At 30.6% G+C, this 15,244-nt stretch overlaps 7 protein-coding genes and 1 pseudogene across 8 annotated transcripts; 4 read left to right on the top strand and 4 right to left on the bottom strand.

Moving 5' to 3' along the window:
* Position 1: 1 nt before the first annotated feature.
* Positions 2–778, top strand: Snapin (SNAP associated protein). Its single transcript, XM_013307501.1, has 3 exons — positions 2–250; positions 346–511; positions 637–778. Exons 1-3 carry the CDS (start codon positions 102–104, stop codon positions 760–762), a joined length of 441 nt encoding a protein of 146 aa, XP_013162955.1. The 5' UTR covers positions 2–101; the 3' UTR covers positions 763–778.
* Positions 744–1,723, top strand: HemK2 (HemK methyltransferase 2). Its single transcript, XM_013307500.1, has one exon. The coding sequence runs from the start codon at positions 767–769 to the stop codon at positions 1,397–1,399; it is 633 nt and encodes a 210-aa protein (XP_013162954.1). The 5' UTR covers positions 744–766; the 3' UTR covers positions 1,400–1,723.
* A 306-nt stretch (positions 1,724–2,029) lies between these two features.
* On the bottom strand, positions 2,030–3,438 carry LOC106114338 (glutathione S-transferase 1). The gene is given in 3 exon segments (NM_001311921.1): positions 2,030–2,365; positions 2,646–2,813; positions 2,973–3,438. Coding segments are annotated over 3 exon segments (651 nt in total). The 5' UTR covers positions 3,318–3,438; the 3' UTR covers positions 2,030–2,227.
* A 199-nt stretch (positions 3,439–3,637) lies between these two features.
* Positions 3,638–4,776, bottom strand: LOC106114340 (glutathione S-transferase 1, isoform D-like; annotated as a pseudogene).
* A 244-nt stretch (positions 4,777–5,020) lies between these two features.
* LOC106114388 (glutathione S-transferase 1, isoform D-like) lies at positions 5,021–6,520 on the bottom strand. The gene is made up of 3 exons (XM_013307577.1): positions 5,844–6,520; positions 5,610–5,777; positions 5,021–5,302 (listed from the first exon to the last, which is right to left on the bottom strand). Exons 1-3 carry the CDS (start codon positions 6,186–6,188, stop codon positions 5,165–5,167), a joined length of 651 nt encoding a protein of 216 aa, XP_013163031.1. The 5' UTR covers positions 6,189–6,520; the 3' UTR covers positions 5,021–5,164.
* A 91-nt stretch (positions 6,521–6,611) lies between these two features.
* On the top strand, positions 6,612–8,903 carry LOC106114387 (zinc finger protein 699). Of its 2 annotated transcripts, none has more exons than XM_013307576.1 (5): positions 6,612–6,942; positions 7,029–7,403; positions 7,684–7,801; positions 8,013–8,170; positions 8,444–8,903. In XM_013307576.1, the coding sequence occupies exons 1-5, from the start codon at positions 6,935–6,937 to the stop codon at positions 8,712–8,714; spliced, it is 930 nt and encodes a 309-aa protein (XP_013163030.1). In that variant the 5' UTR covers positions 6,612–6,934; the 3' UTR covers positions 8,715–8,903. The 2 variants fall into 2 exon arrangements, with proteins under 2 accessions (XP_013163030.1, XP_013163029.1); XM_013307575.1 differs by having other exon boundaries at positions 6,615–6,942; positions 7,024–7,403.
* Positions 8,904–9,042: 139 nt separating this feature from the next.
* Positions 9,043–11,933, top strand: Cks30A (Cyclin-dependent kinase subunit 30A). The gene is made up of 3 exons (XM_013307578.1): positions 9,043–9,282; positions 9,841–9,968; positions 10,350–11,933. Exons 1-3 carry the CDS (start codon positions 9,224–9,226, stop codon positions 10,403–10,405), a joined length of 243 nt encoding a protein of 80 aa, XP_013163032.1. The 5' UTR covers positions 9,043–9,223; the 3' UTR covers positions 10,406–11,933.
* Positions 11,934–12,535: 602 nt separating this feature from the next.
* LOC106114076 (STAGA complex 65 subunit gamma) lies at positions 12,536–13,596 on the bottom strand. The gene has a single exon (XM_013307158.1). It carries the CDS (start codon positions 13,525–13,527, stop codon positions 12,556–12,558), a length of 972 nt encoding a protein of 323 aa, XP_013162612.1. The 5' UTR covers positions 13,528–13,596; the 3' UTR covers positions 12,536–12,555.
* Positions 13,597–15,244: the final 1,648 nt, after the last annotated feature.

Here is a 15,244-nt window from a genome sequence, read left to right as displayed (position 1 = left end):
TTGACAATTTCCTAAAAACTCGCGAAAACACGTAAGAAAGTAAAATAAGAACTTAAAGCATAAACATTTAACTATGCATTAAATCTAGAGCTTAAAGAGACATGGACGATACAGAAAGCACTACAACGTCAGCTGATGAAAACACCGGCAACCTATGCGACAACCCGACAAGAGATACGCTCGCAGAGGGCTTGTTAGGGCTTCTTAAACCGACTGTTGATCAACTTGATGACAGAGTACGGGCTACGAGGTAAATAAAAGTATATTTTGTCTAAGTATACCTTAGTGTCTTTGTTTCGCTAAATAATGAAAAAAGGCTACTTAATTATTATTACCTTATTCTAGAATATCCCAGTTGGAATTAAAGCAGCAAATAGATTCACTGAATGAAGAATTATTAAAAGTCCGTGAATCACTAAACAATCACCCAGACTTGGACCCTTATGTGAAGAAATTAATTACGTGCAAACATAAAGTCACTGTTGTTCTTAATATTCTACAAGCCTCACAGGTAATTTTATATACACTTTAAATACCTTTAGAACAGTTATAAAAAATAAAATGGTTTTCTGTGCTGTGAAACATGATAAGTGTAATTTTTATATCTATATTGACTTGAATTAATTTGTTTTTCAGGATAGATTAAATCAAATTAGGCGTATGGTAGAAAAAGATAAGCCTAAAGTGAAAGTAATATCAGAACCTTTATCGGAGCCTGAGCAAGGCACCAGTGGTGTTTCAGATAAAGGTAGTATAAACTGACATTATGGAAACACCAAAACAAAATCACATTGACAAGAATGACTTTGATCATGTTTACGAACCAGCGGAAGACAGCTATCTGCTAATTGATGCGTTGGAAAAGGACTTGCAATATTTAAAAAGTAAGAATCCAACATTTTGCTTAGAAGTAGGCTCAGGCAGTGGTATAGTAATCACAGCTTTCGGAATGGCATTTCCGAAGACAGTATGTTTCAGCACAGACATCAATTTCAAAGCTTGCTCCATGTCTAAAAGTACAGCATTACAAAACAAAGTTATGTTGGAGACAATCAATATGGATCTAGGAAGTTGTTTTATTGGTAACAAATTTGATGTTTTACTTTTTAATCCACCGTATGTTGTAACTGATTCCGATGAGTGTGGAAGTTGTGATATAACTGCGAGTTGGGCTGGTGGGATAAAAGGTCGGGAAGTAACAGATAGAATGCTTGATTTAATACCAAAGATACTTACTGTTGATGGTACGTTTTACCTATTGTTAATTGAAGATAACATTCCAAATGAAGTTATATCCATCATGGCTGAGTACGGTTTTAATTCAGATATTGTTATAAAAAGAAGAGTAAGAAATGAATGTCAGTTAGTTGTAAAATTTTTTCAAGATAAAAATATTTGAACTGACATGTATTGCAATGTCCAATTGAAAATAACCTAAAAGGTCTAAGTAATCAAAATAATATCAATGAAGATATATTTTTTAATTTTATAAGGAACAATGTCAAAGTTTTAATATGCTCAATGATTTTAGAACACATAATAGACCATAAACATACAAATATGATTTTTTTATTTGTATAGATTATACTGAACAAATGTATCTCAAAGCAAGTTGGACCATTTAGATGGTAAAATTACAACATAAATTATCTAATAATAATGATTCCATTCCATAGAGAAAAAAACATTTTTGCATATTTTTTATGTTAATAAATTAAATGCAATAATGTATCAGGTAAATAAATTTCTTTATTTACATTTAAGTTACTATTTTCTAAGTTAGATGTGTTAACTTTAGCATATTATTTATAATTTATAGATAATTGTAGTTAATTTGGAAAACATTTTTATTTGTACCGCAGTGCAGCATTACAAGTATGTTTGTGTAATTCTTGATATGTAAGTTTAGAATTTGTTTCAACTAAGTCTTTTGTTAGAAATTATTTCATTTAGAATTTAAATTTCTTTATTTCAATTCTTGATACTAAATTATGTCCAAACGGTTCTGTCAATTGTTAAATAAAACCAGTTTATATGTAGAAAAGAAATAAGTATATAAAATACATAATCTTAAGACATTTATGTTTATGATATTTTCTTATAAATCTTGTTTTTTAGTTATATTTCTTTGTTTCAATAAAAAATCTTTAGTTTTGTTAAGAAAAAAATATGATTTAAAACTTTTATTTCTCCATAATATATTTTTAAAATACATGATTCAAGATTTTTATTGATTAAGATTCTTTCTTACAGCTTCGCCAAACAATTTAGCACCTTCTTCACTTTCCATATAACCAGGTAAATCTGCACACTTTTTTAACCATCTCTGAATGTTAGGGAATTGTGTAATATCCCAACCTACAGCCTGAAAAAAGATAAGTTTGATGCCTGAGTATTTTTTTCAATGTTGGATATGCAAATTAAAAAAAATATGCTAATAAGCACTTAAATAACACTGATTTACAAAGAACAGTATTTTGTGTGGATATAAATAAAATAATATACACAATGTCAAGTGTAATTACTGTAAAAATAAACTTCTATTATATAAAAATAACCATGGTCATCAATAACTTTTTTTTATTTAGGATGCCACTGCTCATTTTCCACTAATTTATATAAAAAAATCACATTAAATCACTTACCAATATAGCGGACACAGATGCATAAATGGAAGTGTCAGCAATTGTACAATTGTCACCTGCAACCCACTTAGGGCCCTCTAAAAACTTATCGAGAAAACTCAGTGTACTGTTTAAGTCATCTTTTAATGCTTTTGATATTTCTTTTACACCTTGGTACAGAATTGGATACTGAAATTAAGCAAATAAATAAAATATATTTAAGATTGAAAAAATAATTCAGAAATTGAAGCAGACTATAAAAGCCGTTTTTGATAATGAAACATATTTTAGTTATTAGAAAGCAGTTGTTAGTACTTTACCCAACCAAAGGAATTTTCTAAAACATACACATATCGCCCTTATCTTCACGTAAAGAAATGAACTATCGAAATATAATCTTTGGTTAACTAAGGCTCGCTGTTGAAGGTCTTTTGGATATAGTGAGTCGTCTTTCCCATATTTGTCCGCCAAATAACATGCAATAGCCCGACTCTCCCAGAGAATAAAACCGTCGTCATCCAGTGTAGGAACGCAATGTTGAGGATTTATTTTGAGGAAACTTTCCTTAAACTGCTCCTTCTTGAATAAATCAATAATTTCAATTTCTATCGGCGCTCCAATTACTTTGGCCGCCAAGCAAGCACCGCGTGACGGTGCACTTAATGGAAAATGATACAACTTCGCGGGAGACATGTTAGAAAAAAAATTACAGTTTAAATTTTAACTCTATGTAACTGAACACTAACTTTCTCGCGTCACGAAAATACAGAAAGTTAAAAATGGAAAAAGAAAGTTGTGCGATAAAGACCGGCTAAACGTCAAATCAAACTTGTTTACTTGTTTTCCTATGTATGTGTGTGTTGAAAAAAACGAATACAAGCCAAAAACACTTGTTGCGCGGCCAGGGCACAATATTCAAATAAGCCCGCCATTTTTTGTGTTTTCACACACTTTGCCGATTATCTTTCATATATATAAACAAAATAAAATATATAAATAAAACATTGCTTCCTTCTAATATATATTAATTTTCTGTAATAAAAGCAAAAACTTCACTGCTTCAGATTTTTTTTTACAAGATCTCCATATATTTTTGCTCCTTTTGTAATCTCTTCGTAACCAGGTAAATTAGCGCAGTTTTTAAGCCATCGTTGGATATTCGGAAACGATGATAAATCCCAACCCGTTGCCTAAAAAATTAAGTATCTGATTAATCAAGGTTGAATAAGCAGCAAAAGAAGTATCGGACGCTGAGAAGAAATTGCTACTGATAAGCTCTACTGTTATATTTTTAAATTTAATGTTCCATCGACTTACAAATATTCCAGACATGGAGGCAAAGATCGTTGTGTCCGCAATAGTTACATGTTCACCGGCAACCCATTCGCTGTTCATCAAATACATGTCCAATATCGATAAAGATGAATTGAAGTCATCTCGTAGGTTCTCTTTTATTTCCGTTTCAATATTAAATAAAATTGGGTGCTAGAATATGTAAAAAAAGGTAAGAATGTAATATTTTTTAATTCTAATCTTTTAATTGATAAATAAACTATCCCTCGCTCGCGGAATTATAAAAAAAAACAACATTTATGGTCTTCTTTCAAATCTCCACATCATATTTAAACGAGATCCATGGAGCTGTTCTGGAGATATTTCTAACAAACATCCACATAAAAATAAAATAAGCACCTAAAAATTAAATAAGAAAAGCATACAAACACATATAGCTCGCATTTTCACAAGCAACGTCGAACAATCAAAATATAGTCGTTAGTTTACAATAGCTCGCTTTTTAGGATCTTTGGGGTAAACAGTGTCATCAGTTCCATATTTTTCCGCTAAATAACATGCTATTGCCCGACTCTCCGAAAGTATAAAACCATTATCATCAAGGGTGGGTACACAATGTTGTGGGTTTATCTTTAAATACGCCTCACTAAATTGCTCTCTCTTCATTAAATCCACAATTTCTATTTGTACTGGTACTCCAACTAATCTTGCAGCCATCAATGCAATTCTGGCTGGGCCACTTACAGGATAATAGTATAGCTTAATTGAAGACATATTCGTTTTTTATTAATGGAACACTATCAACTTTCTACTTGTTTTGCAATGAAGCCCAATGAATTGACTAAATAATAATCTTATCTACAATTTTATCTGAACATTATGTCATTTCAAATCTACCTAAAGATGGTGACTTTAACAAATTTATATAGCATTATTATATCGCGAGGTGGGAATCAAATTATCAATTGTTTAACAAATGATTGGTTAATTGTGTATCAAAAGTTAATATTTTATATATATTTTACCTAAGGAAATAAATACATATTAAAAAAATCAGAAACCTTTAAGTAAATATATTTAATTGAAAATATAAAAGAAATTATTGCTTGAAATATTATTCTAAACTACAATACTTGTATAAAAACTAACATTTCTTTCTTAATTAGCTGTAACTGTTTTCTTCCGTGAACTCTTTTTTTATAGAACCATAACATAATTTTATTCATAAAATTTATAATGTATGTACATTATTGTTTAAGATTCTTCTTTACAGCTTCTGCAAACATTTTAGCGCCTTTTTCATTTTCTTCATAACCAGGCAAACTAGAACAGTCTTTGAGCCAGCGTTGGATATTTGGAAAAGTGGATAAATCCCAACCTATTGCCTGAAAACAAAAAAGTCAAATCATACATAAAGAGATCCTATTAGAATTTGAAAATAGAATGTGTTTGTTAACAAAAACAATTCTAAAGTTGACCACTAACACCATTCTCTTTGTGTCTGGGATTTGGAAAAAGAATGATTTTAGATTTTCATGTGGTTTTTAATGAACAGATACTAAACAAGTTCTCTTTAATATCTTTTTAACAGACCTTTTTACCTCATTTCTAGTTTCAGGTTAGCAGGTGCAGTATGGAAATCTTTATCAATTGTTTCCCAATGTGGTTAGTTTTATTTTAATATTAACTTACAAATATTCCGGACATAGAGGCATAAATGGTTGTGTCCGCAATAGTTACATGTTCACCGGCAACCCATTTATTGTTCTCCAAATACTTGTCCAAAATTGTCAATGATTCGTTAAAATCATCTCGCAGGTTCTCTTTTATTTCTGTTTCACCTTTGTATATTATAGGATACTAGAAAAAGACATTTAAGTTAGTTTTAAAAAGTTAAGATTAAAAAAGAAGTGTTTGGATACATACACAAATAGCTCTCATCTTAACAACTAAATTCGAACAATCAAAATACAGTCGCTGATTTACAATTGCTCGCTTTTTAGGGTCTTTAGGGTAAATTGTGTCATCAGTTCCATATTTTTCCGCTAAATAACATGCTATTGCCCGACTCTCCAAAAGTATAAAACCATCATCATCAAGAGTGGGTACACAGTGTTGTGGATTTATCTTTAAATAGGCCTCACTATATTGCTCTTTCTTCATTAAATCCACAATTTCTAATTGTATAGGAACTCCAACTAATCTTGCAGCCATCAATGCAATTCTGGCTGCACCACTTGCAGGAAAATAGTAAAGCTTTATTGTAGACATTTCACTTTTAATTAAAAAAAACGAATTCAAAAACCGAAAATTCTTTTAAAAATTAACTGCAACGCAACCCTGGGATTCTAAACGTATGTAATTAATTATTGTTATTTTTTGTGTCAATATTAGTTAAAATAAGATACTGATCTATCTTGACTTAATTGCACATCGCGTGATGTATGATGTACCGGTTTCTTAACCTACTTTAACTTAATTGGTAGGGTAGGTGCAGTTTTTATATTTCTCTGCTTCCTATTATTATTTACCGATAATTTGTATTAACCTACAAAATTATAGGTAGCTTATTGATAAATTCGGGCTATGCGTAGCAGTAAAATTGCGTTAATTGACAAAGTAATATCTGTGCAAGTTGATACTGGCAACTTTAATAAATTAGATGGTATGTTGCTATGTACTCTTTGTAACACCCAAGTGTGGCACAGCCACTTGACATTCACAGTTACACGAACACGAATGTGTGTGTATATGTGTTTTTCATGTGGTGTGCAGTAGTGTGTCATTTGTTGATTTTGTAGAATTTTTAATTAATTTTAATTGTCGTTTTAATATTATCACCGTTAGTGCAATTGTTGTGCAAAATACAAACTTTTACTGAAACTCGGTTAATATAATTGGTTATGAACATATAATGGATGAAAAATGTAGAATTTGCTTACAGAGAGGATCTTTTGTATGTATTTTTGGAGTTAAAGGATCATTAAAATTATCTTCAAAAATTATGTCTATAGCTAATGTTAAGGTAAGTTTACATCGCTCTATATTTTTCATACATAAATTGTTAATTCAATGTATTTAAATTGCTAAAAAGTTTATTTTCTAGATAAGCCCCAATGATGGGTTACCATCAACAATATGTAAAACATGCACAGAAAAGCTTGATAAATGTATCGAATTTATTGAATTGTGTGAAAAATCAGATTATATTTTACGATCAAATATTAATTGTTTTGAAAAATCAGAGATACTAGAAGAACACGATTATAATACAGAAACCAATATTGATGATAGTATAAATAATTCTGAACTTGAAAATGATTATATCTGCAAAAACCTTAACTTTAGTGCACAAGAAAGACCTACAGATGGTATTAATAAAGAAAAAGATATAAACTTAGATAGCAGTTCAGATATCCCAAAAAATGAAAACCGTGAATCTCGGAAACAACAATGTTTTAAATGTGGAAAGGTAATGTCCTCTAGGTGGGTATTGTATTAAACACCCATTAAAATTTATATATTCTTACAAATTAACTCCTGTTTATTATCCATAATAATAAAAATGTGATTAATAATTTTATATCTTTAGTTCTTAACATTCATTTGAATACCTTTATATTTGTATAACAATATTTATAAAATGTCCCTTTAGAACATAATTGAAGAAAAAATTACAATCGTTAAAATATTAAATGCAAAATTTCAATATCATCTTTATATATTTGTACTTTATTATTATGATTTAATATTTTTCAAATTCCAGATTTCGTTTGAAAACACACTTAAGGACGCACACTGGAGAGCGACCGTTTTCTTGTCCTCATTGCAACAAAAACTTTTCATTAGCACAAAATTTGAAGGTCCACCTCAGGACACATACGGTACATAATATTCCTTTTCATGATTTAAATTTTATCTTGTGAGTAGCATCACTGATGATTGTTGGATTGAAGCTTATTTAAATCTAAATCATGTCTAAACTCAATGTGTAATTGTGTAGGTGTATTTGCAAATTTTTTCTAAGTTTTTAAAGTTCTTATAAAACTTGCATTGATGTTTTAGTCTAATTATATATTTTGTTTATTTAAACAGGGGGAAAAACCCTTCAATTGTACAATATGCGGCGAAGCATTCGCACATTCTGCAGGCCTTGCAGTGCATAGACGGAAACATACTGGTCAGAAGCCATACCAGTGCATCTTGTGTCCACGTAACTTTCGTACTGTTGGCCACTTGCAGTATCATATAAGGTAATTGACATATTATGAGATTCAATTGTAGATATAAACTCAATGTAAAAATAAACTGTGCAATCTCCCATGACTAAATCTTATGTCCATCATAATCCGTCTCCCAAGAATCTATAGTATGTTACATTTTCTATCAAGAATGTGCATTAATAGCTTCATAATAATTTTTGTAAGGTCTGTTTAAATTACAATAGACAAAACTATCAAACTTTATAATGCTCTCATTCTATAATTATTCAATACTTTAGAAAAAAAATCGATTTCTGGTTTCAGAAGACATACTGGAGCGAAGAATTTTGAATGTGCAACATGTGGAAGAGCTTTTATAACGCAAAGCGATTTGAAGCGACATTCGATAACACATTCTGGTGAAAAACCCCACGTATGCTGTTATTGCGGCATGCGCCTCACCCGTGCCTCGCATCTTAAGAGGCATATACGATTTATACATAGTAACGAAAAAGAAATACAATCTGAACTACCCACAGGAGGAAATGAAAAACAGAAAGTTGCCTATACTAATATAAGCTTGGAAAACACATGAATAAAATATATGTACAGTTTTTTAATTATTTTATTTATTATGAACGATACTATTTGTTTCTTAAAAATTACTTTTTGCGTTCTTAAAAGAAGGCTATGTGTATTTGCTATTCTCTTTATATTATGTATAATGGAATCGATTATTAGTGATGGAAGTTTTAATTATATACAATATTACTACAGTATAGTAGGTTTTTTTAATAATTTTAATTTGGTAGCATCCACCAGTCACATCGACCTTTCCATCTACTCTTTGATTTTCACAATAATTTCATATACTGGCAACAATAACGCTTTTAAATTTTGAAATTCGTTACCAACGAATCTTTGTTATAAAATTGTGTGACTGAAGTGCAAGTGTGACTTCCAAGTTTTGCAGTTAATTGGAGCGACTGCTGTTTTCTTTTTAGTGATTGTTTTTGCAGATTTAATAACCAGAACGTTTAAGATTTACAATACCTATCGTGCTCGTAATTTCTACACAGGAAGTATTAACGATAGTTGTTAAAAATGCCGGCCCGTGATATTTATTATTCCGACAAATATTATGACGATGATTTCGAATACAGGTAATTATTTGTTCATACTAATGATTGTATGTTTAACTTTGTCATTCGATTATTTAAATTTGTGAATTTTAAACAATCACTTCATTGCTACATTTACATTTAAGTTGGTCCTGAATATTCTAGATAATACATTCGTCAATTTACATGTAACCGACTAAATAAACAATATTAAACATTTGATAAATGAGCAAATATATCGATTTTCTTATAATTACATTATATGTTTAGGTTTTAGCGTTTTGTCCGAATGTCTTAATTTTCTTAGTTTAATAATAACACGCTGTCAAGCGTCGTAAGTTCTTGCGTTCATGTTCCCGATTCAAATACTAAAATAAATTTATTTCCATAAACTTCTATAGCCAGAAAAGATTATATTTACAAAATCTCAACGCATATTTGAAGAAAAACTTAAAATTACTAAGATTCTTTAATTCATTCTTCAACAATATGAAGGCTATATTTTTCTTATTAAAATAAAAGTTAAGCTATAACCTTTGTATTGATTTGGAACAACACATATGTTAAATGGTGTACAGATTTTATTTTTACATGTTACAGACATGTTGTACTACCAAAGGACATGGTGAAGCTGGTGCCCAAGAACCATCTTATGTCTGAACAGGAATGGCGCAACATTGGAGTGCAACAGAGTCAAGGATGGGTGCATTATATGACACATCAACCAGGTAAATAACATTGCTTATAAATACTTATCTAAGTTACAACCTCAAGTGCATAGGTTTTTATTTTCCGAGAGTGCATGTTTGTACTGGTGGTATAAGTGTGTCTCATCTTTGTATGTCCTTATGATACTTAATATATTTTAAAGTGAGTCACTTGTGCTAGAGGGAGGAAAGAAGTAACCCAAAACTATTAAAAACTACATTAACATATTTTAATGAAAATCCAAAACAAAACACATCCAGCAAAAGCCACATTCATAATATACTTTTTTCTTTATTTTTCCTTTGTTGCCAGTAACATCAACAATGTCTTTTGTGTGAAATACCAAGCTAACATAAGGGAACTTTACATGTTATAATTGTAAACATATTGTTTCATTACAGAACCCCACATACTATTGTTCCGAAGGAAGATAACCACACAGCAGAAGAAGACTTAATGTTGAGGGTAATTTAGATTTGTACAGTCATTGATGTGTATTAGATTTTAAACTTTTAAATATCTCTCTTAAGAAACTTCATATAAAATCAGGGTCAAGATACTTAAGAAGGAAGTTTTGTCTTAATTTAATACTATTTGGTTGATTTAGTAAGTTAAACATCAAGTAATAATGATTTTCCTGTTCTTTGAATTAGGAATTTCAATCTAACATTTCTTGTAGTAAATTCATTAAATATTTCATGGACAAGCATATTCCTACATAAAGAAGTTAAAGGCTATGTCAACCTTTTGGCAGCTTAAGGATAAGTATGCTGGGCAGTATGCCTCCATCTGTGTCATTTTAAACAGTGAAATATGTGAAATTCTGATCTGTGAAGATGTTTATAAAAAATAATAAGATATGTAGTTCATGAATCTTATTTGCTATCATACCTAAAACTACTGGATAGATTTTAGAATTAATAGGTTAGTATACTTTGAAAAAATTAAGTTTGTTCAAATGTTATTTGGTTTATTATGGTTTAATGATCTTCATTCCATTATTAAGATTGTTTTAAGTAAGTCATTAATTTAAGATGTCCAGTGCCTTACATGACAATGATGAATTTCTTATAGTTTATATAAATTTTATTCTCAATGTATCTTTCTCAAATTATAGCTCGTAATTGTAATTTTAAAATCTTTCAAATTGTGTTTCTTTCATCTCTAATTATGATAATAAATGAAATGTAATTTTTATTCTAGGATATTTCCTAATTATCTTTAAACAGTGAATAGGCATCCAGATTTTGCAGCATTTTTTTGGGCTTATATTTTACCAACTATTTTAATGTGAAACATTAAGTGCTTGAGAAAAATATGTATCCATATTAAATTCCTATATATTTTATGTATAAAATCTAAACAAAGGCATCACAATACTATTTAACTATTAGGATACTATAATAATTTTATTGAAAAAGTAATTCAACTCTTTAACATATCTTGCTTGATTTATATTATGTCAGTACAGTAGGACTCCAAATCTGACACCAGTGAGCCTATACAATCCATGCTAGGTCAGCAATACTGTTCTATTTTACTGGTATCCATTTTTAAGTCAAGACAGTTATCTTTTACTAGTTACATTGGATTTAAAAGTTTAAATAAAATTATAATTTAAATCATGTTATGAAAAAATCATGTATCCTTATTGAAGACATTTAATAAATAAAATTATGAAAAATTGGTGTAAATTAATAACTAATAAAAAAACTAAATGTTTCTAATTGAACTGTCTGTTATGCATGTGTAAGATTTAGCAATAATTTATATAAAAATAATAGTTTTTGAATCTACTCTCATATATTTTTATGTTTCAACATGTGATGCACTGGAATTAACCATTTATTTTTAATGTTAAATAATAATAAAATTTGGATTTAATATTAAATTGTGTATATAATGTAAATGTAGCAGAATATTGGCAGTAAATAATTTTGTCAAACTTTGTGTTTTGAAAATCGCAATCGGATAAATTATTTGGTGCTAAATACTTGTTTTATTTCCATAACTCCCTTTAGGTAAAAGTTATAGATGTAACAAATTCAGTGCCACCAAATTGCTTGGTAAGTTCATGTAAGTTAAAAATCATAGAGGCAGTAATGTTAAGTACACCATAGTTCTTAGTTTTTTGAACAATAAGTAGAAATTATCATTGATAGCAAATAGAGTTCTGTACTATCCCATAATGTTCATTTTTGTGGAACATTTTACTAAGAAAACATGACTCAGATTTGGGACGTAAATTAATATTATTTCTAGACTAGCAGTCATATAAAGAATTATAAACATTGTGTTTGTCTATGTCATCAAGGGACATACAGCTTCCTAACAGCAAAAGAATTTTTCAAATCAGTTTAGTAGTTACGGAGCCTGTCCAGTGGAAACAATTAGATTTTCTTCTTTTTGATATTGGTATAGATGTATCTTTTTATAAGATTTTATTTTATCAGAATTTTATTGTACTCGTTATGCCATCTATTACAAAATTCTAAAACCAATAATTGTTTAACTCATATTTTATAATAGTAAGTAGTAAGTTTTCCAAAAGAGCCACATTTTGCTAGTATTCAAATAAAAGATGTCATAAAATGTATGCTTAAACATTTATTTTCGTTTCTTTCTTGCACCAGGTGACAGAGATGATATTTTAACTGTTTCAGGCTGTGAGAAATCAATATGATCTACTCTTATATCATCTGATGTGACAGCTTCCAAAATATCCAGACCTTGTAATTGATCTTGCTCCAAGCTTTGTAACATTTGAAAACCAGGCTCTAGTGAAGGTGTGAATGCATCATCTAGTGCTGCTGGGAAATGTAACTCTGGCACTTCTTCCAGCGGTTGAGCGAGCTCTCCTAAAGCCAAAGACTCACACTGTACTTTTAAGTCTTCACATGTTCGTTTCATTTTAGCATGATATTTGATTACTCGATTCTGATAAAACTCATGAAGATTACCAACATTCAGATCTGCAAAAACTTTTGCCATCACATCAGGGAAACCAGACTTTATACCACCCGCTTCTCTATCTACTATGGTTCTCATAAGTTTGCACATATTATTCAAGTAAAGGTCCAAGGCATCTGCCATTGCATTCAGGGCTGTGTTGGTACAAGTTGTGATGCCTATGTGGCCGAGAGCAATAGCTGCGCATTGGCGTAACGCACGCTTATGACTTTCAGGTGTGAACGGCGTAATAACTGGTCCTTTTCCACGAGAAAAATCGCAATACTCTTTTTGAAGAAAGTTTATCGGTGGTTTGGATTCATGTTCTAATTCTGTGCTTAGTTCAGGAGGCGGCGTTGGTAAGCTCATTACATCTAGACGAGCACCCTCGAAAACTGCATTTTCAGTTTGTTCTAATATAGCATTTAGTTGCCTGGAGTATGCATGCAATTGAATCGTGTGAGTTATTAAATTCGATTTTGGTAGTTCTATGGGTGACGATTTGACAGTAATAGGTATTTCTGGTATATTTTGCATGCCTAATTCTATGATGGGATTAAAGTTGACAGTCTGCTGTATGTTATCATCGTTTTCGTCGTCTTCAAATTCTCCCCAAAGTTTTTTCGACATTTTTATTACACTTTTAATTAAAACTCATGTTTCATGCAAACAAAGAAATAAATTGGTATTTGCGATACACCTTACAAATATTTTTGTGTGTTCATTTCACACGTTATGAAAATAATGATAACGAAATATAATAAATATTTGAAATTCTTGTGCTGTATTTGTGTTTATTGTTATTTCTATTCTTCCACTTGTCAGCTGCCTGTCAAAGTCGAATTGTCAAAGTCAAAGAATGAAACAGATTATTTATTTATTTTAGTTTCTTTTCACGAAAAATATTTTACGTCAGTAATTTTTTCCTGAATTTGATATAAATATTAACCTATTACAGTTAAATATATATTTATAACAAATAAGCAATTATCAAACTGTAAAAATGACTTTTAATTAAAAATAACAATCCTAACACCGCAAGGCACTAGACTGAGAGGCTGACCATGAGCGAGATGGTCAGATTAAACAAGATCGCCGCAGTGTAAATTATAAGGAATGCTTAGAGGTGTCTTTTCCGACTACACCTCGTACAACAAGACATCTAGATGTCTTGTTGTACGAGTAGTAGTAGAGTAGTGTCGTAATGTTATAAAGGTAAACAATATAAATAAGCTCTTATTTGCCTTATAATTACATCGATTAACTAGGGCCTGAGGTAACCCAATAATGGAAGGGAGCAGAAAAAAAATAACATTACAGATTATAAACGCATGTTAATACTTTTCCCACCGTGCCTTGGCTTTTTTTATTTATCACCCTATTAATAAATTTTCATCGTCATATTTCTTTTAAAATTATCAAACATTCTCTAATATACGCAGTGTCTATGAGGGTAAAAACCAAAATTAAAAAGCTAAAGTCTAAGAAGAAATACAGCAAGGTCATATTAATTTATGCATTAAGTTTTTGTTTGAAATAATGGTCATATTTCAACACAACTGAAGTAAAGCTCCAAAATAATATAATTTAGCGGAAATTGTATAAAACAGCGTTTATATTAACTAGATCCGACATTAAATAGGTATTAACAATGTCGGATGTAATAATTGGTGTGTTGGTCCAACTAACGCCAGCGCGTTTAAGGTCGTCATAATTTGTGTTAATTATTTTTAATCTATGTGCAGAGCGATCGTGTAGGGGAATTAGTTACAGGACGCGGGTTTGTATGGCGTGGTATACGATATTAATATACATATACATACGATGTTGTATGTAAAGCAAATAAAGAAAACATATAATAAAAGTTTATGAAAACATTTTAAACAACACACCACACACATTATACAAGTGAAAACTCTCCAAAAAATAAATTCAATAAAGAACGTGTTTCAGTAATTTACATTTTATTTAATTATAATTATATCTTACCAAAACGCAGGAACTAAGTGAATCGTCAAGGTCTAAAGTTTTATGTAGCACGTCTACGAACTCTACGTCGCCGTAACGTTAAGTCGTAGACAAAACGCAACAAGTTTAGAAGCCTCATCTATTCTCTATATTTATGTCATAAAACATGTCAATATGTCGCAATGAGATATAATAGTCGGATACATATCCCTCGATAATCGTAACTCCGCCCTACGTAGGCCTAGTTACATACGAGTCGAGAGGTTCATTCAGGACATGAAATGTCGCCGGAAGCCTCGCAGATCAATCGACACGCCCGCCCCCCCGCATAACGGGCTCCCGTCCCGCAGCCCTTCGCGATGCCCCCACAGGATCCTAG

Source organism: Papilio xuthus, unplaced genomic scaffold, assembly GCF_000836235.2.
Source record: "Papilio xuthus unplaced genomic scaffold, Pxut_1.1 DF828142.1, whole genome shotgun sequence".
NCBI classification, from domain to species: Eukaryota; Metazoa; Arthropoda; class Insecta; order Lepidoptera; family Papilionidae; genus Papilio; species Papilio xuthus.
The sequence above is the reverse complement of the archived record's forward strand: the minus strand, read 5'-3'. Positions and strand labels throughout refer to the sequence as shown.